The 24,366-nt window shown below is 34.2% G+C and overlaps 1 protein-coding gene across 2 annotated transcripts in view; it reads right to left on the reverse strand.

Moving 5' to 3' along the window:
• The window catches only part of PPP3CA (protein phosphatase 3 catalytic subunit alpha), a 359,353-nt gene that overhangs the window by 72,293 nt on the left and 262,694 nt on the right, over positions 1 to 24,366 (reverse strand). For both annotated transcript variants that reach the window (XM_031941911.1, XM_031941910.1), the window contains exons 3-6: positions 21,167 to 21,291; positions 6,747 to 6,858; positions 5,756 to 5,901; positions 169 to 308 (exon numbers count right to left, since the gene is read on the reverse strand). In XM_031941911.1, coding sequence (XP_031797771.1) covers positions 169 to 308; positions 5,756 to 5,901; positions 6,747 to 6,858; positions 21,167 to 21,291 — 523 coding nt within the window. The remainder of the gene's footprint in view (positions 1 to 168; positions 309 to 5,755; positions 5,902 to 6,746; positions 6,859 to 21,166; positions 21,292 to 24,366) is intronic.

The raw sequence follows: 24,366 nt of genomic DNA on the forward strand, positions 1-24,366 counted from the left end.
GTTTAAACCCACCGTTTCCACTGGCTTGACTGAAGAACAGTTTTATGAGCATTATAAATAAATAAAATACATGGTAGAAATATCTCTTAAAATGCCAAACAGATTAAAATAGCTTATGAACTACAAAACTAACTTTCCATGAGAGAGGACAAACAGCACAAGACTCACCTGTAGAAGTATGAACAGCCCCTGACTGTGTTGTGAGTGAAATGTTCCTGAGTCTTCTCATTTCCAAAGTCTTCCAGGGGGTCTGACCACAGGATATCACACATAGGTCCATATGCCGGTGGTTCTTTGAATCGGTCTAACTAAGAAAAATAAAAGACAGAAAGAAAAATACTAATCTTTGGCAATTTGGAATTCAATCAAAATTAGAAACCAGCATCCTTAAAGTTCCCCTCCTCCTATGTCAGTGCTTGAACTGTTCTCTTCTGTTTCTTTCCTAAATCCCTTCTACATCTCATCTTTGATTTTTCTGTCTTAACTTCCCTTTCTACCTGTCTCCATGTTTCACCACCTTCTCTTTTCTAGTTTTCTTCCCTCCATTATCTTCCGTCTCCTTTTTTTTTTGTATCTTGCTATTTCCCTTTCATTCTTCCATTCATATATCTGTTTCCTTCTCTTTTTATTTTATCACTTATTTTTTCACACTATTGAATTCCCCACTTCTTTCCCCCAACCCAATAACATTCAAAAATGGCTTCTCATTTTTATGCTCCCCATTGCTGCCACCTAGTGGTAGTAGTAGGAACTACATTATGGTTGGAAATGGGTTAGCTTTTTATTTACATTCTACAGCAGAACAATTCTATAAGAAAAGGGTTTTCATTTCATCAATATTTATCTGAATCTTCCAAGACTGTTCAAAGTAATTCACAGTGGGCTCAATGGGAGTGCCTACATTCAGAATATCCATTCATCATTTTTTTTCTGGAAGCACTTGAATTTTGGCCAGCTATATGCATATCATGTTGTTGCTGCTAACTGGAAAAAAAATTAGGCTAACTCCAAAATCTTCTCCACATCACAGTTTTAAGTTTTAAAGATCTTTTATGTTTATGGAATGAATTTCCTGCATAACAAACGAAAATAGGTCTGATTTGACTTTTAAAATAATACTAGTAAATGTAAAGAGTATTTAAATTTTTTTTTAACTGAAACTTAAGAAAAAATTTTTCCCTTAATATTTAAACTATGATTTCATTAAATTGACACCCAAAAGTCCCCTCTGAAAACCACATAAAACATAAACTAACTAAGAAAATATATTAAGAATTAATATTCTTCAGTTAGAAACTTTATTATTTTCTTTGAATACTATATAGGCACATGAATAATTCAGTCTGACAGTCTATAAAATTCTTCCTTTTTTAATAGAAAGAGACAGATTTATTAATTATTAGTGACACACTATTTTTAAAAAAAACTAATATCTTGAAAAGATGAGGTCATTTTTCATGTTTTCAACACTCAATTAAAAGCTTTTAATAAAACCTTCTAAATTTCTATCTTCATTTAAATCAGAAAAAATTAATTGCAAATCTATATTTCTAACTGATTTCAGAAATCTAAAAAGTCCATGCATTTGTAACCACAATGCCCTTAAGAAAAATATTTCTAAAAGTGTAGATTTTGCTTTTTGAAGAACTGTGGACTTATTTTTAAACACAAAAGGGCAGACAGATACTCTGTTATTGAAATGGTCCATTTTAAAGTTTGGTTAAGTAATCAAAAAATGTAATTTATTTTGGAAAACTGTTGAATACTTACAAAAATAGCTCATCATAGGCAGAAAACAGGTATACAGTGGTGAAAACTTAGAAATTCATATGTGACAAATTGAGAAACTTAAAACAGTGCAAGGCTTACTCTGTTGCTTAATTATAGGATATCACTAGATACCTACCATCAAGAACTACATAAAAAGCTCAGCTCAATTTTGACCCTAGGACTTATTACATGGAGGTCTCAGCTCCTTTTACTGCCTAACAATAAAAAATTGGGGGTAACTATCAAATTGGAGGAACTTAAGGACCTAGTGATGAGATACATGAGAAGATATACTGCCAAATTAAAAGAATTCTCTATTCCTTTTTTTCTTCTTTCTTTTAAGCTATCAATATTTTTTACCTGAACAATCAAAAAAAAAAAAAAAACCATGCATTCAGGAATAGTATAAATCATTATAGATTTCACTTGGGAGAGACATTACTTATGTAAATATAGATTTGTATAATTATAAGGTGGAAGCCTACTGATTAAGTTCAGCCCCATAAATTCAAGTGGTTGCATACTTTTAGTATTTTTCTTTTCTTAGTCCCAAGAATCCAGTATTTATATCAAGGAAGAATAGCTTGGCTTTTAGCAAAAAGAAAAGCAAATTTCCTTTCCTCACTGCCTCTTTTGTCTCCTGATACTTTTCCATAATACATTCTCACTGGCTCTGTCTTTCTCCCCTTCCCCTCTCCTTCTACTCTCACCTTCCCACTATCTATTTCTTCTACCCCAGAAGAACTAAAATAAACATGTAAAATGCCTCCTAGGAGCTATTGACCTGAATGAGAGAGCCACAAGATTGAGTCTGAGTGGTTTTTTTTTCCCTCATTAGATTGTTTTACAGGCAAAATCAATTAACTTCTCAAAGTATCTTGATTCTGTGATGGCAGGGATTCTGTTTAGAATGTTTTAAAATACTTATGATCTAAAAAAATATTCATCCAAAATTTCCATCTCAGGTAAGGAAAAAGCACCATTGAAATCTAATAAATTACCAACACCTATATGTAAATGGAATCCTCTTCCATTCTTTTGTGCAAATCTATAACATTTTTTGATGAGGAAGAGACAGAGGAAGAGTGAATATAGAATTAGCTATAACAGCTCCTAAGCTATCCATTGACCTGCTTCTTTAGACAATGCCAAAAATCAAAGTTTTTTTCAGATTTGTGTCAGCTGTGCACATTTTAGTATCACCATTTCAAGTGGGTCTTTAATCCCCAATATTTCCAGTAACATCAGCAAGGTAATTTATCCAGTTACAGTGATTGTGTAAAAGCTAAGCACAACAAAACTTTTCTTAAAACTAAGCATTGTACCCCTTGGCTAATACCTAACATTTATTGGAGTATCACCATTATTCATGTATACATTGATCTCTCATTAGGTATTTTGACTGGAATAAATAGTGATTAGGAAATACCATGATTTATTAACTATTTGATACCATTTTTCATTCAGTCCAGAGAGGAGGAGGGAACAGTACACAAAAGAGAGGAACATGAAATAAGATAAAAAAAAACTGGACTGGAGTCAGAATGAGGAAGGGTGAATCATAGAATGCTAGAACATGAAGGTAAAATAGAGATCCCCTAGATATTAAATGAGCAATATAAAACCCATAGAAGGTTCATATCATTTGTCAGTGCAAATCAGGAATCACACTTAGGCCTTCTATCTTCAGTCCAATGCTCTTGACATGACATCATGTTATCTGTCTCATCATCCACTTGCACAGAACAACTCTATCTTGCAAACTCTCTGCCTTGCAGGGTAAGGAGGTAAAAAGGAAATAAGTATTTATATAGCTCCTACTATGTGCCAATGAATGTCAATTGAATCTCACAATAATCCTATTAGGTGTTAATAACCCCATTTCACAGTTGAAGAAACTGAGGCAAAGAGAGGATAAGTGATTTGGCTAGATCACACAGTAAGTGTCTGAGGCCAAATTTGAATTCAGGTTTTTTTGACTCAAGATCCAATGCTCCATCTACTGAACCACTTAGCTGACTTGACTTAGTATCATAGATACAAAAGTTGAAGGGGCCCTAAAATTCATTTAGTACAACTCTTCCTTTTTATGGATGAGGCAACCGAAACTTACTTATCCGAGGTCATATAAGTAAAAGTGATAGAGACAGGAACTGACCCCAGGTCCTTCCTGTGATTTCAGTGATCATCTGTCTATCACTCAGAAACTTCTTACAAAGCTTTATGACAAACACCAACACCCAAGGGATCACACCAAACCACTAAATGGTTCCCATTATTATGCCACAAATATTAAAGAAATGTGGTAAAAATGTGTATAGTTCAATTGTACCTCCTGTCTATGCTTGGGTGGAGTAACTGAAACAACTGACATTGACATCAAATGGTCCATATTTTAACTTGTTCAACCACTTAAGACTTTATGTCACTCAACCCAACTTCTCTGAGTCTCAATTCACTTGTTTAGTAAATAATGCAATACTAAAAATATAACATAAAAATAATAACACATTTTGATATAAAGATATTATGTATCCTGAGCTATCTCTCAGGATTGTGAGAATGATCAAGCATATAAATATGATTAACATTACCCAGGTGGGACAGTTATATAGTTATGGCTTTGGACTTGAAATTATTAATTTTATCTTTCTTGCCCTTGATTTCTTCATAATAGCCTTTGCCTTCATGGAAACTAGTTGGCAAAGTGGATAGCAGTGAGCTTGGAGTCAGAAAGACTAATCTTCAATTAGTTCAAATTTGGCCTCAGATACTTGCTAATTGTATGATCCTGGACAAATCACTTAACTATGTTTGCCTCAGTTTCCTCATTTGTAAGATGAGCTGCAGAAGGAAACAGCAAGCCACTCCAGTACCTTGGCCAAGAAAACCTCAACTGGGGTCATGAAAATTTGGAAATTATTGTATAACAAAAACCTTATAGGGTTATTATGAGGATCTAATGAGATAACATATGTAAAATGCTTTGCAAACCTCAAGGCATGATAGAAATACCATCTATTTATAATTATTATTTAAATATCCCATCTGGAACAACATTCATAATTTTCTTTATTATTGTCAAAAAGAATAGAACATTTTGATTCACTGCTCCTCATTATCTTTGGGTTCTCAAAGCTATAAGCACAGTGCATTCAGCCTTATTCTGGAGAAAATAAGAAAACTCTATTCTATCATTAAAAATCTCTTCGAGTCATGAGTTTTCAAGCTTTGATACAGAGAAATATGTCTTTCCCTAGTTAAACTTAACCATCTCTTCTTTAAATAGCATCATTAAAAGACTACGGTTAAGTAAAATGCAAGAAAATCTCTTAAAAGTCAACTTTATTCTGCCTATTCATGAAAATATAACAAAAAATTCCCATCATCATAAAAATACCCTGTCACATCACTTTAAAGTGTCACAGATAGTAGGTAAAGGAGGTTAAATGTGGTATGCTTTAAAACAAATGATTTCTATCTCTTCTCCAACGTAATGCAGAATTTCCATTCCTGATGAATAAATAATGAATGTTTGTTGAGCACATGCCAAAGAAATATGAATAAAGCATAAATTTTGGAATCAATTACTACATTAACTATTCATTGAAGACTGCTAAATACAACAATTTTCAGGGGGGATATATGAATCCCTAATACTTTTGCTTTAAGAAAATAGATATGGGAGACAGTGGATAGAGCACTAGCACTAAAGTCAGGAGAACCTGACTTCAAATCTGGTCTCAGACATTTAACACTTCCTAGCTGTGTGACCCTGGGCAAGTCACTTAACCTCAATTGCCTCAGGAAAAAAATATACATATATGGAGGGGGGACCATAAATGACAAAAATGACCATGTTTAAAATTAACTTCATATTAACACTAAGATGATATATCCACAAATAGATAAATGCTAAGGTGATCTAAATATAATTGTAACTGGATCTACTGAAAGACTAAGTTTTGATAATAACTAGACTTACTTTTCTGATATCATCTAAGGTGTTGATCTCTGGTGACAAGCCACCATGTACACACAGGAACTGTTGGTTCATCAGGGCAGCCAAGGGAAGGCAGTCAAAGGCGTCCATGCAGGCATCGTATACTCTTTCTGAATACTTTATTTTACCTTTGAGGATATAAGTCAGATAAATATATATGAATACATGGAAAAAAAGCATGATTCATGCTTTGATATCTAAGATCTTTTTGCTTGTGATGTCACATTGAGAACACAAAACTATACTTTCTAAATTCTAGCAATTCTCTGTGATAACTTGAAAGTAGAAATGTTAACTTTGGTATCCCTTTTTTGTGGTGGTTGTTCATTCATCAACATCTGCAACTTTCTCTTACTTCTCCTCTTTCTTTTTCTCTGGCTCCTTCTCCAGTTTCTCATTCTCTCTTCTTTCTCTTCACCCTTGATTTGTTCTTAACTCTTTTCTTTCCATCTTCTGCTTCTTACCCCTGCTCCTCCTTTCTTTCTATCTTCTTCCTTTATTCAGGAATCCCTTTTGTTCCTTTTGGGAAGAGAGCCAACTAGCTGGCTCAGTGGATAGAGTACTGGAAGTGGAGTCAGGAAGACCTAAATTTAAATTTAGCCTTAGATAGTTTTAGTAAGTCACCTGGCCTCTATTTGCCACAGTTTCCCTAATTGTAAAATGGGTAATGTAATAATCTGAGGAAAATTGTAAAAATCAGCTGAACTCTTTGTAAAGTGCCTAGTACTATGCTTCCCACCTAGAGGGCACTTATTAAGTCTTTCCTTTCTTTCCTCTTTCCCTCTATATACAAACATATATACATATAGCCTCAAATTCAGATATGATATGACTTCCTGTTTCATTTTCCTTTTTTTATTTAATTATACTTTTTTTTTAACATAGAAAATATGATTTAAAGCTTAGGGACTGATCATTTGTAATATTTATTGTTAATAGTAACAATTAATTGTTAATAGTGAGATATACTTACATTCTTGTTTAAATGTGAAATACTCTGTTAAATGTCTACATTCATGATTTCCACGAAGTAAAAACAGTGTTTTAGGGTAAAGGATTTTCAAGGCCCATAAATACAGCACACACTGAAAAAAAAGATCAAATAATAAAATATTTATAATATTTGTATATATTATATTATATTTATATAATATTTATAATAATAATAAAAATAATAAAATATTTTTATTCCATCATATCCTATGTATTTAATGAATTGATAAGTATGTTAGTAAATAACTGTGCTCTAGGAACTGTGCAAGGCAATTGGGATATGAAGACAAAATAATTTCTACCTTAAAAGACTATGTATTCTTTGATTTTCACTTCCCCAATTTTTGGGGTATGTATTATGGATATATATCAACTCAAATGTCCTGTTTGGCCAAAATGGTCAAAAGGATTTTGAAATCATTAGAAAACATACTAATAATAAAATCAAAAAAATAATAGTCAACCATTTTCATCTGTACCTGAACTATTACATACAATGTGTAATTTGCTTCATAGCATCCAAAGATTAGAAGATGTTCAGAGAGGTAAGAATGGTCAAGATCACTGATGGGGTAGGAAATAAGGAGGGAAAAGATGGTCTAAAGAATGATAGAGGGGGAAATTTTTCAATCTAGAAAGTTTAAGGTTGAGAAGGGATATGATTGACCCAAAAAAAAAAAAAAAAAAAAAAGAAGAAGAAGAAGAAGAAAAAGAAGAAAGAGATATCACATTACAAAGTTGAAAAATAAGTTCTACTATAGTAATGGAAAAGCAGGAAGGAAGTGCTTAGCTGCAAAGTAGAATGCATAGGATGGCAAACTCTTTAATAGGGCAGGAATGTGGACTCTACCACTAATTGGGATGATCTCTCCCCTAGGCTTTCAATTTTTCATTTATAATTGATTGTTTTTGGTTTAGACCTATCAAAATTCATTGATGTAGAGCAATGGTGTCAAACTCAAATAAAAAAAAAGAAAGAACCATTCTTTAAACTGCACATAAGAATCCTTACATGTCCCATATTGACTTAGAAAACAATATATTATCTGTGGTCTATTGTGTTTTTATTGATTTTGCTAAATACTTTCCAATTATACTTATATCTGGTTCAGTAGCACAGGGAATAATGGGGGGAGGAGAGTTGAGGAAAGGGACTCTAATAATGGAAAATACCCTGTAAGGAAACTCCATCTCACAAATACATATCAGCAACTCATCAACAACTGGGTATTTTTAGAGTTTTTGGTGGCACTAAGGGGGTTAAATGATAGCCAAGGTAACGCAAACAGTATGTGTCAGAGATAGGGCTTACAACAGGTCTTCCTGGGCTCACAGTACACTACAATGAACTATCTCTGTTTTGACGCCTCAATAGCATTTCGGGTAATAAAGTGTTTAAGGCAAATGGTAACTAACTTTATGCTAAAATGGTAACAACAACAACAACAACAACAATAATATAAACATCCAATTTAAAACAATACAATCCAGTCTCAATTTTGGGAGTTCATTTGCAAACAGAGAACAATTAATTGAAACAGTGTCCTGTCTATAAAGATTAATGATTTTCAACTTATAGAATATTCATGCATTGATTGGAAATAATCATTATGCAAACATATTATGACTAAACTCCCAATAGGAAATATAAATGACATGGAATTCATACACATATGTGTAATTTCATTGTATAACCTCTTATAGAGGAGAAATGGTTGAAACAATGATTATGGTTAACAATAAAAGGAGGTACACATGTTGAATTATGTTGCTTGTCACTATTCATTGATCTCACTGTGAAGTAATTTCGCCACTTCTGACAAATGTGTAGTCTGCATAGCAAGTCCAAAGAATCTGTATTTTGGTTAGCAGACACAGTTGCTGTAAATGCTGCTACATACAAATGACTCTTTTCATCTTAGTGGGACACACCCTAATTTTGGTCTAAGCATCCTTCTGAATATCTGCTTGTACTGTGTCCTCCTAAGTATTTGTAGACATGTTTTAATAAAGATTTTGATGATATTTCACAGGGTTTGTAGATCACATCTCAATATAAATATTTATAAGCTGTTATTAATATCAATGAGGAGAAGTTTTGCAGTTCAAAATTCCATATGCTGCAATTGTAAAACTCTAAATTAGGGGATTTAAGTATTAAGTATATAAGTATATAAGTAAAATTAAGTATTTTTTTTTCTTTTGTGTTTAATCTTAACAATAACTATGCTTTTTGTCATCTACTGACAAAACCCAAAGAGGAAAAAGAAATTATGGTTTGGTTTGAAATACCACAATTACTTCTGAAGTTTAACTTGCAACCTCTCTCCCTGCTAAAACTCTGAGGGGAGACTTCTTAAATTTTTGTCAAATGTTATTAAAGAAATCACATTCTAAGCATCACATTTTCTTTTTTGCCATCTGTTAAAAATTCACAGGCTGGTTTAACATCCTGTTTTGACATTATCATATGCCTTTATCACCTCTGGGCTTAATTACTGTAACACTTTCATAGCTGGTTTCCCAAACCATGGGAAAAACATGGTTTTACACTTTTTAAATGTTCCTATATTGCCCATTAAAAAAAAAATCCTGAGTAGACAACTCAAACCTCTTCTTTATTATTATTTTTTGTTTCTTTTAATGTGGAGAATTTAAAAATATATAACTTACCACAAACAGTTTTGCTTATGACATGAGGATTAAATTACTCTTTTTAAAATTTCATTTTCCTTCTTCTTAGTATCAAAATAAAGTAAAACATTTACCAAATTATAGCCTAGAATCTCAAACACAACCAAGATTTCAGTAGTGGCATGTTAAGTCCATGGGCAAAAATAAGATTTACATGGTAGACATGTGCCAGAATTCTCTCCTGACATCTGGTGTGACTCTGTTGCTAGTGACAACTTTTTTTTTTCATGGACAGCTACTTGTCCATCTTGAGTTCTGACACTCCTACATGGTAAAACAAGCATTAATAAAATCTTGGGATTTTCTGAATTTTGAGGAAGGGATCTTGAATACAACTATAATTTGGTCATTTTCAAAGTAGTCAGCATTTATATGAACATGAGTGTCCAAGAATGGGCAGGTATGGATGGGATGTGATCTGCATGATAAGAGGTAACAATTGTATTGATGAAGTCACAGATACACTGCAGAATAAGAATTTTGAAGTCTCCACCAACTATGGGTGCCACAATTATTACAAAAGTGAAAGAAAAAAAAATCATTTGAGCAACCAAACAACTGAGTTGTCTAATTTTTTCACTGACTCAATTGGCTGTGCTGTTATCATACAGGTACAATCTAAGAGGCAATGAATGGTTTTTCTTTGATGAGAATTTAGATGTTATTAGGATAGACCACCCCATCCCCATTTTTGTCTTAGTAGGAATCACATCCAGACAAATGTAGGTTCTAACTATAACACTGCTCTCTTCATTTCCAAATAAAAGTATATGATTTGAATATGGGTTGTTAGGTACATTAAACCATTTTTTTAAAAATTAATTTCATATGTATATGTAATTTTATACTATTTGATTTTTCTTTAAATATTTTAAAATGGAAAGTATTTTAAAATAGTAATCTAAAATTTTATTTAACCCGTTCACTAATGTCAATTCACAATTGTATATTGCTTTTGAATATGTTGGGCAATTTAAAAAAAGGTGCAGTTTCAAGTGGAAGAAAGATAGGAAGGGAAATGAAAGGGAGGAAGAAAGACTAAGAAATATGGGAACAAAAGGACTGTAGGATTATAATGTAGCCTCTGTACTTTCTGTGAGTATCTGGACGTTAGGTTAATGGTAAAAAACAAAAAAAGGACTATTTAATCTCTTCTTTGGCCCTTACTCTTAGAATGTGGGCAGGAGTCTGTTCCAGATACTTCCTCCTTCCTCCCAGCAAAGATAAATTAATCTCTAATTATTGCACACAATCCTGGTGACTGAAAAGCTTTTGCCTAGACTCAGCTTTACTCACTCAGGGATAATTATTAAAATTGATAAATTAGTATTATTCTCTGTTACTGTTTCTGAGGCATCATTTAAATCCAGATTTATCAGTTATTCACTGGATAGGCTAAGAACAGTCTCTGCTTTTCTCCATTACAACTCTCTATTCACAAATCTATAGTAAGATAGCATTACAGTAATAATTTAAAAAAGAATTATGAACAAGTATAAAGAATAGAAATACTCAGAATTCAATATCTATCATCTTGTACAGTGAGGAGAAAGGTGAGAAAGAACCCATGCCCATCTTTCATAAGATCTTTAGCAAAATCTTCCAAGCATTTCAGTTGCATCCCTTCTCAGAACTATTGCCTCTGGAGTAGTCACAAGGACACACCAATATGTAAACAATAACAATACCTAACATTTAATATAGTACCTGGAGATTCACAAAGCATTTTACAAATCTCTTATTTTATTCCCTCAACAACCCCAAGAAGTATGTTCAATCTCCCTTTCAAAGAAGAGAAAATCCAGACATTGAAACTGAGGCCAAAATTTAACTTAAGTCTTTCTGACTTTAGATTTCTCAGGCTATCCAGCTTTTGCAGCAATACCTAACTGCTTTAATTAAACTGAAAACAATCTGCCATACATTCCATCTCCTATGTTGGGCTTCTACTGTAATGCCAAAGAAACTGAGCAAGACAGAGGTTAGAGACCAATTCAATAGTTTAATAAATGGAGAGAGATACTGGGACCAGATGGATCTTGGTCCCAGGGCTGGAGGAGAATCTCAAAGAATCCAGCCCTGAGTACTGGGACAGAAAGCTTTTTTATAGTATAACAAGAACAGTGACATAATGGGGGAGGTGCCTAGGTGGGGATAACCTAATTGTGGGGGAGGCCCCTAGGATGACACAATGGAGGGAGATTACTGATATTCTAATGACATCTAAAATGGATAAACCTTTATTTGTCAAACATTAAGAAGGAATATCTATAACCTAAAGATATAAAACCTTCATCTCATCAACCATTTAAGAGCCTGGGGTTTTGGGGCAGAGCAACTGACCTTTATCTCATCAAACATTAAGAGGGAAAGGTTATAACCTGAGGCAGAATAAATAAATAGGACAATTGGAGAAACTGGGTCACAACATTAAAAAGGGAACTTTGGCACAATACTACCTCAGTTCAAATTTGGAAATGCTAGGGGGTTCCATCATCACTTTTTTATCTGGGCTGCCATGGGAGCAGGAAGGACTACCCTTGGTCCTTCTATCTCTTCTCCAATAGTTACTTCCCTTGTACCAGGGAGGAAGCTTAGCCAAACTCTTCTCACTTGCCCATTTTTCTCTCCTGGACTTTTTTTACCCATCATTTGAAATAACTTCTAAATTTCTGAACTGAAAAAGCTTCCAGTTTAAAAGCCTCTTCTAAGATTTAGGGCCAGACTTCATTGATTCCAACTCTTTCATTTGTAGATAAGGAAACTGAAATTCTGAGAAATTCAAGTCACATAAACATCAGGTGGTAGAATTAGGTTTGAATCAAGCGTCTCTGAATTAAAATCTAGTGCTATTAAGAAAAGATGCTTCTCTTTAAATGATGAAAACACAATATTTTAACAAGGTTATCCCAAAATAATTCTCGATATTCTGAAGTCTAGAGGAAGTGTAGCTGTGTTTAATTGATAGAGATGCCAGTCAGTATAAAAAAAAAAAAAGAAAAAAAAAAAGAAAAAGACCAAACACACACACACACACACACACACACACACACACACACACACACAAACAAACAAACAAACCAGAATGGGAAATATGGTCCCTCACTTGGGAAGAATGGATAAAATCCAGTGAAAGTAGAATCCTATTAAGAACTAGCCTAGCAGGTCTTTCTTTGTATCCCAGTCATTATTTTATTTTCCCCACATTACTTGTTGTACTCATCTGCCTGATGTTCTACTTCAGAATCACAGAATATCACCTTCTACATCACATTCCACTCCAGACTATGTGACTTCATAACTAATAAATAAAACAACCTCGCCTGATTAAACATAAATGAAGCTTCTGGCTTAGTTTATATGTCTGAGAACTTGAATCTGCCCAGAGCTTATAAAGGCTGCTAAAAACTCACTTTATCTCAAGCCAAAGGCAAGTTAATGACAGAAAGGATGAGAGTCAGTGAACTCCATTTAGAAATGTAAGCAATCAAAGAATAGCTAGGTGGGTGGAAACACCTCTGTTTGCAATTCTGAACCAACCTAGAATATATACTCAAAGTTAAATGGATTAGGACACTTCTTAAAGTTAAACCATTGCTCTACTACCACACATATTTATTCTGTTATGGGCCAGAACTCTGAACTTGAAACAAAGGATTCTTTCAAGGTACTAAGTCAGTGGAATTGATAGAAATAATAGTTATCTAATTTAACATGGTTCAGTATGATTGATTTAATTCTACAAGAAGATATTATGGGCCAGAACTTGAAACAAGGTACTAAGTGGAATTGAGGAGACAGGGGTTAAATCTAGTTTAGCATTGATTTAATCCTATAACAAATAATAGTTTCCTAGTGATATGATGATTGGTGTATACTCAGTTTGGAACATATAAGGAAGAAGCTCTCAGGGCCAAAAAAGACAAGTGCACTGGAAGCTCTTGGAGGCTGAGACAGATTCATTCCATAGTCCACCTTTGTGGTGGCTGCAGGCTGAAGCACAAACTTCTGGAGTCAGGGAGATTCAGAAACTAGAGAAGGTAGGTGGGAGCTCAAGTTCTCAGAACCAAGGAGAGAGATGGGCCTCCAGAAAAACTAGCTGAGCCCCAAGTGAAGGAGACAAGATTTGGAAGGAGACAATAAAGGATTTGGACTTTAACCCCTGGCTATGCGTGTGGTGATTACTGAATGGGGGAGGTACCTGTATGGGGGATAACCTTGTGCTACCCATTCAGAGGAAGGATGACATAATGGAGGGAAGTTACTGATATTCTAATGACATCTAAAATGGATAAACCTTTATCCTGTCAAGCATTAAGAAGGAATGTCTATAACCTAAAGATATAAAACTTTTATCTCATTAACCATTTAAGAGGGAATGATTATAGTCTGGGGTTTTGAGACAGAGCAACTGAGGTAGACCTTTATCTCATTAAACATTAAGAGAGAAAGGTTAATAACCTGAGGCAGAGTAAATAGGACAAGGGGGAAACTAGGTCAGGACATCAAAAGGGAATTGTGGCACAACATTCCATACTGTCTCTTGTAACTATTCAAATCTTTGAATTACCTTCCTCTAGAAGGTCTTAGCACCATAATTTTGAACAACCTTATGTGAATAAATAGACCAAATAAAAATCAAAGTAAAGCTAGAACAATGCAAGGATTTATGGCAAGGTCAACTCTCTCCCTGATAATCCCAGAGTTAATCAGCAATACACAAAGTTCCTTATTTCAATCATGTCAAATCCTTTGCAATTGGGGAGCATATGGACAGTTAGGTCTGTGGTCATTTGTGCATGACTTGGCCTCTGCTTACAGAGTAGCAGAGCTCAAGATAAGTTGTGCTACCCATTCAGAGGAGCAACCTGCTCCAGGAGAGTAGGGTGAGGCTTGGAGTAGCTCCACCTGTCCCTGCCCAGAGGAACAAACAAGGCTGCAGAAAGGATCAGATTTCTGAGCAGATTATGCACAGTTAGACCAAGGCAGACAAACCCCAAACTTTTTTAGAGGCCCGATATCAACAACAAGGTCCTTTTAAGTATGCTGAAATACTAATTAAATATCTGGGGTAACAGGAGAGGAGAACAGATCAGAGACTGCCAGTTCCAAGACAGGTATCCAATTTCTGGTTGTTTCTAAAAAATAATCCCAAAACTGAGTCTGCCAGGGCAATTCCAACAGAATAAGGGATTTCAAAGTTAAAGCACAACCAGCAAATCATAGTCTAATAAATTTAAGCAAGGAATAAAGGACTTCCAATTAAATCTGAACTAGTAAGATAGGGGGTAGGGCAGAAGTACCTAAGAAAATACACCAGTTTCCCCAATTTCCTATTTCTTCCTCCCTTTTTTTTTTTCTGGAAAGGAATTATCAAATAGCCATCCCACATATAAATAAATCATAGACATATGCATATACATAACAAACTAAAAGTCCCTCAAACATAACAGCAATAGTTACGCAAATTTAACAATTTTCATCCCAAGTCTTAAACACAGTAATACAGTCAAAATTCTAACAAGTCAACCACTTTCCCACTCCCCCATATCAGTCCAAATTACATCAGGAAAAGGGGCGATAGTTCTCAAAAGCGGCTTCCTGCTGAAAATGGGTGAAGATGCTCAGTCCAGGGACGGGAATGGGTGTAGTGTGGTGTGTTGACAATCAAAGCTTGATCTAGGTTCCAGAAGCAAGCCAGTATATCTGTAATTTAACCAAATCTAGAAACAAAAACAAATCTAACAAAGAAAAGTTAGAACAGTCTGAGGTAGAAAGACTGGTCCACAAGGACTGCCACAAGATGTGGCCTCTCATTAGTTATAAACTTTAATAAAAAAACAAAATAAAACAAAACAAAAAACTTGAATATCCAGACACAATATTTAGTAACCGATAGATGACCAGACTAAATACTTATTTGCTCAAGTAGTTAGGATATAATGATTACAAATAACCAGAATGGAAACAGCAAGGTATGACATAATGAAATTGCATTAACAATTCTTATTGACCATTGCTTTGATTATAGAAATCAGTTAAAGGAGGGGAAAAAAATGCAGTGACATATTAACTACAAACCCAAGAAATTTTACCTCCAATAACAAATCCTAAACAGATATTTACCATTACCTTATATTTATACAAATCAGTTTGCTGCTTTTAGCTAAGAACCAGGTAGCTACAACTTAAAAAAAAAAATGTCTGGAACAGTTTAGAAGGAGTCGAATTAAACTTCACTCCAAGCTAACTAAATGCTCCAATAGCTGAAGTAACAGCAGTGGGGGGTGAGTTTAAATCTTTACAAAAAATCCCTACCCCACCCAACGTTTAAAGTAGCAGAAATCAGTGGGTGGGTGGGGGAATTCCATAAAACCCACATGTCCAGCAGAGCTGGATTTAAAGCATAATTTACAATGTTATAATATAGGTAACAAACAGCTTTAAATTCCCAATGATATAAAACTGCTTTTCCTATCTCATTTCAAATAATGAAACAGTAGTTTCTTTCTCTTCTTCTGGCCCCATGTGGCCATTATTCCCAGTGGACTCCTCCTAAGCTCCAACTTGGCCAAAGTTGAAGCTTTCAGAAAAGTCAGATTCTTTTTGTTACATATTTTACCTAATTAGAGGCACATGACTTCTTTCAGACAAGTTAACAGAACTTCTTTAACAAGCTATTGTTCTTTTAAGATCTTATACTTAAAGTTAACTAAGTCTAGCCTGAATAGGTAACAGTAAAATTTCTCAAATTTAAAATCATCTTTAAATTCCTAATCAAATGTTTTCTCCAGCTGGAGTTCAGTATTGAAGTAACCAATTCCCAAACTTGATCATTGTTTTTAAATTTAGCAGGGCTCTTAAATTAACAAAACAAACAAATTACACAGAACACAGAGCACAACTAGACTGTCCAGCAGCCATTTAACACAGACAATAGACTGTCCAGCAGCCATTTAACATTTAACACAGACCAGGGGCTATCTGGAAAGAATAGCCCCAAGGGAAGTTGTCTGCTCCAGTCTTCCCTCCCATAATCCAAATGGAGAAATAACAAACAAGACATACAGAACACTGATCACACTTAAGACTACACAATTACAACATTCAGTAGGACACTAACATTAAAACCAAGCCAATTGGCGTCTTCAAAGGACACCCAATAGTGATAACCGCGTCCGTTTAGACACTAATCAACCAAGCTAAATGGTGTCTCAAAAAGGACACCCCAATAGTGACAATGGCGTCTGGTTATACACTAATCAAGAATCAAGCCAAATGGTGCTTTTAAAAGGACACTCCAATAGTGACAACCGCGTCCAGTTAGACACTAATCAAGAACCAAGCAATGGCGTCTCAAGGACACCCCAACAGTGACAACGACATCTGGTTAGACACACACAAGGCTAAGCCAAATGGTGTCTTTAAAAGACACCCAGATTTATACTCTGGAATGTCCAGAGTTGTGCAACTGGCACACAGAACCAAATGTGTCTTAGGAGACACTCAGGTAATGCCAACTGCATGCAGGTGCTAGCACAAGCAAGTATATTCTAATATTCTGAGAATCCAGGTGCTAACACTTACTCTCTCCTGGACGAATCTAAAGTATCCACTGTCAGGTGTGGCCCCAGCTGGCTCTTCCTGGAGCCTCTGGAGGAATCCAGAGGGCTAGCCTTTTCCAAGAAAGAGAAAAACCCAGATCCCCAACTGTTTCCCCAGGCCCAAAGTGGAGACTTGAAATGTCTCTAACCTTTAGTCCCATTCTCAGTTCCCGATATCTCGCTGGGGCCTCCAAAATGTAATGCAGAAGAAACTCAGCAAGACAGAGATTAGAGACCAATTCAAGTTTATTAAATGGAGAGATATACTGGGACCAATGGATCTATGTTTGGTCTCAGGGCTGGACAAGACTATCATCTCAAAGAGTCCAACCCTTTTTTTTATAGGATAACAAGAACACTGACATAATGGGGGAGGTACCTAGATGGAGGATAACCTAATGGAGGTGGGGAGAGACCCTAGGATGACACAATGGAGGCAGGTTACTGATATTCTAATGACATCTAACACGGATAAACCTTTATCCTGTCAAACATTAAGAAGGAATGATTATAACTTAAAGATATAAAACCTTTATCTCATCAACCATTTAAGAGGGAATGATTATAGCCTGGGATTTTGGGGCAAAGCAACTGAGGTAGACCTTTATCTCATCAAACATTAAGAGGGAGAGGTTATAACCTGAGGCAGAGTAAATAGGACAATGGGGAAACTAGGTCAGGACATCAAAAGGGAATTGTGACACAACAATCTCTCAACACTATAAAAAAATCCTAAAACTAGTACAAGTTAAAGTAAGCATATTGTAAATGGTTGTTGCATATGTTGCACACACACACACACACACACACACACATATATATATATATATATATATACATACAGAGAGGGAAAGAAATAGAGAGAATACTTACTGCATATAAGCTATATATACATATGTGTATGTTTTACATATATAGGCAAACACATATGTATAATATACATACAGAGAGAGCTGGTCATAATTGGGTTGTGCTCTTATTATTATCATTGTATCATGTATCAGGTGTTAGCAGAGATATTTAAGGAAGAAATGCTGCTGATGGCAAATAAGTCAATGAGCTAATTTACATTCTTTTAAACAGTTTAGGTTGCTCAACAAAATTAAGAATAAGACTCAGGTAAGACTCCGAGTACTGGAAATGACATGTTGAATGCAATGCACACTGGCTATAAGCAGCCCACAACATTCCCAAGTGTGATCCAAACCAGATTAAAATGTAACTGGGAAATATTTAATGAAATAAATAAGAATATAAAAACCACAGATAATATTAGCCTTTTTTATGTCAATATGAGGCACTGTAGGAATGTTTTAGTGCCTTTCCTCCTGCCAAGGGGAAAATGTGTCCATAACGTTCTTAAATGTACTGATAATCAGACAGCTGGAAGAAAGTGTCTTTCTGCATATTGGTAGCACCTTTAGAATGGATGTTAATTTTATTATTTTTCTTTTTATCCCTAATGTCTAGCACAGGTTTTAGTACAAAGCAGGGTTTTAATGAATGCTTGTTGATTGATTGTGAACCTTCCTCTGGTAGTTTTTGCTCTGTGGTAGGGCTTAATTCTATGCTAGCTAACTGGGGATTAGTTTTCTAGAAAGGGAAAGCCAAGTTCAAGATGATTAGAATTTCCTCAGAAAGTCTACATTCCATCTCTGATAAAGGAGAAGATTCATTCAGGCCCTGAAGGTATGTTTCAGAGAACAGCCAACACTTCTAATCTAGTTCTTTGCTTTTCAGATGAATAAACTGAGGCTCAGAAAGATTTTCTCAGGGCCAAATAAATTTGAAGGTGACAGAATTGGAGCTGAAAAGCAATAGTCCATATAAATCTCATCTAGGCCTCTTCCAGCTTTCTCCATAGGGCAGTATACTTATCTCCTCACTTAAAACCCATGGATATATTTTTTTTTTTAATGTGGGAATTTGTTTTTCTTGACTATGTATATTTCTTAAAAGAGTTTTCTTTTTCTTTTTTCAATTGAAGGAGGAGGGGAGGGGGAAGAAATGCTAATTAATTTTTAAAAAGTAATTTGTAAAAACTCTACAAAGGTATTAATAAAATGATATTTTCACATCAAAATCTTGCATGCTTAGCATACCAGTTTCACTTAAGAGCATGAAAACTTGTTGGTTCCACCCATTAGAAACAAATAATAGAATTACTTAACTTTCCCTTAAAATGCTTTGTCTCTCCATCAACCTGTACATTCCTGAAGATATCACATGTTCTATTTCATTGTACTACTCCAACACCACAATTCCTTGCACAATACCTTGTACACAGTAGCTGTTTCAACTAATTGCTTAACTGAGTGAATAGAATAATATTGTTTCAGTTTTTTTCTATTATAATTATTTATTTCTTCTAAGTACCCTAATATCCCAGTTAAGAAGATGTGACCTCCAAATGAGATTTTGAACAAACAACAAAGAATGAATAAATGAAGACTCCTAACAACAACAACATAGTAAAAGTGTAATACTAGTATAAATTAATTTTTACTCCTAGTGAAAAATATCTTTTTTTAAAAGAAAATTAATGTTTTATGGTAGAACTTATATAAAGGTATGTAATAAGCTTGAATTGATATTAACTTTAAAGATGCCTTATATTCAAATGATTTCAAATAAAGTATTCCCTGACACATTACTATTCAATCAAGGATCATTAGGTAGGGATCTGTCTTCAAAAGTAGTTAAAATATTTCATTTTAGTGCATTTTTTTAATACTCTAGTCCTGTGTTATCAAACTGAAATAGAAATAAATCCCCGTCTCTGCATTTTGACATTTGACATAGTTGACTGTAAATTAATATTATCTATATTGTCTTGGAATTTTTTTTTTTGCTAAGATTTCCCAATTATATTTTGATCTAGTTTTGTTCCACTGGAAGTTATTTGGACTGCTTACTACCTAGGAGTGAGTTTCATACCTCTGTTTATTAACAAATACTCCTAAAGACAAAAATACATCAATTATAAACTGTAAAAAAAAATATATAAACTGTAAAATGTAAACACATGTATAATTGCACTCTTTTTAGTGCATTAAGATGGCCTATTGACCCAAAATTGACATACTTTAGGACTTATAATTACTTTACCAAACATGGCTAATCAACAGCTAGAAGGGCTGACAGACAACATTTTATGGAATCCTTTTATTTTACAGATGAAGAAACTGAAGTCAAAGAAGTCTTTATGATTTGCCTAGTGTTACACAGGTAGTAAGCATCAGAGATAGCACTTAAACCAAGGTCGTGACTGTCTTTCCAGTACTATATTATTTCATTTAACAGAAATTCATGACTTCTGTAAACTATTGCATACTTAGGATATGGATGGAGGAGGTAAACTACTCACTGAAGCACGACTGCTGAATGAAGGCAAATGAAAATAAAAGAGCAAAAGCTGAGAGATTGTATGAGAGACTTGAATTGTGAGCTTTTCTATTGCATTATATGCTCCTTTAGGCCAGGGATTGCTTTTTGCCTCATTTTGTATATCCATTGTCTTAGCACAGTACCTGACACATAGTAGAAGCTTAATAAATATTGACTGACAAAATACTCATATAAGGATAAACAAAACTTTAAGATAGAGTCATTGCAAAGAGAATAATATTAAATATAATTACTTTAGTAATTACATTATTATTGTATATTACATTTATTATATATAACATATATTCTGATATAATTTACATATATATTTTATACAATATAATATTGTAATATTGAGACTTCCAATTATATGTAAAGTAAGAATAGAAAAAAAAATAACTTATTGAGAAGCAAATTACTCTTTAAGTAAATTTGAGAATGTATTTATAACAAAGGAGGAATGTCTTCTGCCCTTCCTTTAATGTGTTTTTACATTAGGGAACCAGTTGAGGTGGAGATCTGCAGGAAAGTTGAGATAAATCTCCTTTCTCAGTAGCTCTTTAGAAAGAATGCCAAAGGGAAAGAAGGCTTACCATGAAAACCTATCATTTCAAGGTTAAGTGAACATTAGGTGAGGTGAGGATCCCTCCCTTGTCTTGCTATGGGTAGTGCTGCCAGTTCTCTAGTCAAAGGAACAATGATAACTGGAACTTACTTCAATACTGAAGTACCCTCTGTCCACATAGTCCCCCAAGAAGAGGTATCGTGTGTTGGCCGGAGAGCCTCCCACTTCAAAAAGCTTCATCAAATCAAAGAATTGTCCATGGATGTCCCCACAAACTGAAAGAGACAGATACAACCACTTGTTAATATCCATTCATCTACATGAAAACCAGAATATTTAATGTGTGGACTCCAATATCAAAAGGAACTTTTATGCGGACAAGTTAATTTAAATTCACTGATGAAACAAGCTAGGAAGAATGAATAGTTTACAACATTCAATATTCCAGATAAACTGAATTCCTTGATGTTCTTCTCATGCTCTATTCCCTCTCTGGTTTCCACATTCTTGTCCAGGCTCTCCTTCATTCCTAGAATTCAACCCACCTTCTCTCTGCCCCTTGGAATCTAGTTCCCTTCAAAATTGGGCTTGTGTCACATTCTCACCTTTAGTTACCCTCTCAGGTGCCTAAGTGACACTTCACCTCAAGCCTTAAATCACTTTGCAATTACATTGCATATATCATGCATTTACTCATCCATGCACATGTTGTTTTATGTCATAGGATATAATTCACATTGAGAGCAGATTGCTTTTTTTTTTTTTTTTGTATCACTACCATCCAGCACAATGTAAGGCACACAGCAAGTATTTAATAAAAGCTTAATGATTGATGGACAAAAGAATTATGAGACCTCTTTAAAAATAGAAGTGATATACAATTATTAAAAAAAAATCCTAAGAAAGTATTTAATTTACACAGATGACCATGGATTAGGCACTATAATTTACATTTCTGTGTTAACTGGAAGAAGCTCATGCTATAAGAGCATATAGTACTAACATAAATGCCATATTATAACTTGATTCAATTATGTTCAATTCAATCACTCCTTACCCAAAATTAAAATAATTCCTACATATACAAAGACATTTATTCTTGACCTGTAGGAACTTATTGACAATGTGCTAATTAATTTTCAGAATGCATGAAATTATAACTTTCAGTTATAAATGTATATAATGCATAATATAACAATTAAAAAAAAGGTAACGTTCTACTTGGAAGAAACATGTGCATATGTAAATGAATATAAAATCTATATTAAGGAACACAAAGTCATTTTAAAAGGGAACATATTCGGAGAAGTGGGGCAATCAAGAAAGCTTACATATGAAGAAATACTTAAATTGAGCTTTGAAGGAATCTAGGGATTTGAAGATGCAAAGGTGAGAAGGGAATTTACTCCAGAGTAGATCATTTTGACAAGGAGATTACAACAGGAGCAGAGACTTTTGGGAGAAGTTTTTGTTCTGCCCACAAGCTGTCCAATCAGGGAGCAGAAACAGATGATGGTACTGATGAAATATAAACATGAAAATTGAAGAAAAATCAGTAAAGAGGAGTTTCAGGGTGATGAGGTGGGGAGCATTATGGTGGAATCAAACTGAACAATGAGGCTAGTGAGAAATGAGTACATGATAAGGAATTAATATGTAATCAGACCAGAAAGGTTGCAGAAGGATATAAATTTTAGTTTGAGGAATTTGCATTTTATTCTAGAGGCAAGAAAGGCATAATTAGTGAATTTTGAGCAAGAGGGTATCATATGCAGATGTGTGTTTTGTTATTTTGGCTTCTCCAAGGTAAATGAATTGTAAAAGAGACAGAGTAGAGTCAGGGAGGCCAAATAGAATATTATTGTAGTAGTCCAACCATGAAATGATGAGGTCCGGGACTAGAGCATGTTTGTGATTGGGGGAATTCAGATGGATGCAAGAAATTCTGTGGAGATAGTTTGAAAAAATTTGGCAATCTGTTAGATGGTAAGAGAATATTATTCCATAAAAGAAAATGATAGAAAATGCTGTTCAGATATTGAAGACAATATGAGAAGAAATGTTTTATTTCTAAGGTATTATTCATGCCCTTGTAGTATTATAGTCATGTAAATGTGTTCTGGCCTTACACTGTACCTCAGAGAAAACTGGCATTAAGTTTCTTGGAATGTGATGCAAATACATCATCAAATGTGTTCTGTACCCAAGCCTACAATCTCAGACTTGTCAATTCTAAGCTTGGGAAACAATTCTAAGCTTGCTAAAGATAGCTGAAACTAAATGAAATCTTTTAATGTTAGCATGCTGTTAGAAATATTCTTATCCATTATATACATTTAAAACTGAAAAACATAATTTCAGGCATTCTGGAAACTAATGAATATACCCTATATGTCTCATTAAAAACAAAACAAAACAAAACACAAGACCATAATGATGGATAAATCTTGACAATAGGAACCAGTTCACATAATGACAATTCATGGTTTATTTAATACATTGGAAACCAATTTTACCTAATATCAAAATAATAGTAATTATAACATCTTCTCTTGGTAGTAATTATAATTATAATTTATTATTACCATGATATTAGGTAGAAATAATATATAAATAAATTATGCTATTACTGTTTTAATGGAATACATGAATAATGTAATTAATTGACACATTGTTACAATCTTCATGTAATCATCATAACTTGCTTTTCTATAGCTCATTGATGTTACAAGAGTGCTTTAATTGCCTTATCTCAGTTCATTACTCAATAATAACATTGTTTCTATGGAAGTAAATGCCTCTTCTCCATGTTCTAGCATCAGGTTTTCATGAAATTGGATTATTGAAATTAAGGATATATCTATCTATAGAGATATATATGTTATGCTAGTTTGATATTATTATGCTATTTACCTTTTGATACTATTCTAAACATTACTCAGTGTCATGAAGTAGCTAGAAAACTCAGTGGATAGAGTGCTGGGCATGAAGTTAGAGAGACCTGTATTCAAATCCATCTTCAGACATTTACTAGCTGTGTGACTCTAGGAAATTCACTAAATCTCTGCCTAAAACTGCTGGAGAAGGAAATAGTGAAGCACTCTAATATCTTTGCTGGGGGTGGGGGGGTGGGGGAGAAACAAAAAAACATGGACTATCCATGGGGTCACAAAGTGTCAGCCATAACTGAAAACAACCTACTTTCATATACACCACCCCTTTCTTTGACACTACATAAAGAGTTTTCATTTTTAAATGATGTATTTAATCAAGCAGTTTATAGTAACTAGTGGTATAAATATTCAACATGCTTTTAAAATCTCACTCTTAAAATTTACTTCCTTGAATTA

The sequence above is a fragment of the Sarcophilus harrisii genome, chromosome 6 (genome assembly GCF_902635505.1).
Source record: "Sarcophilus harrisii chromosome 6, mSarHar1.11, whole genome shotgun sequence".
NCBI classification, from domain to species: domain Eukaryota; kingdom Metazoa; phylum Chordata; class Mammalia; order Dasyuromorphia; family Dasyuridae; genus Sarcophilus; species Sarcophilus harrisii.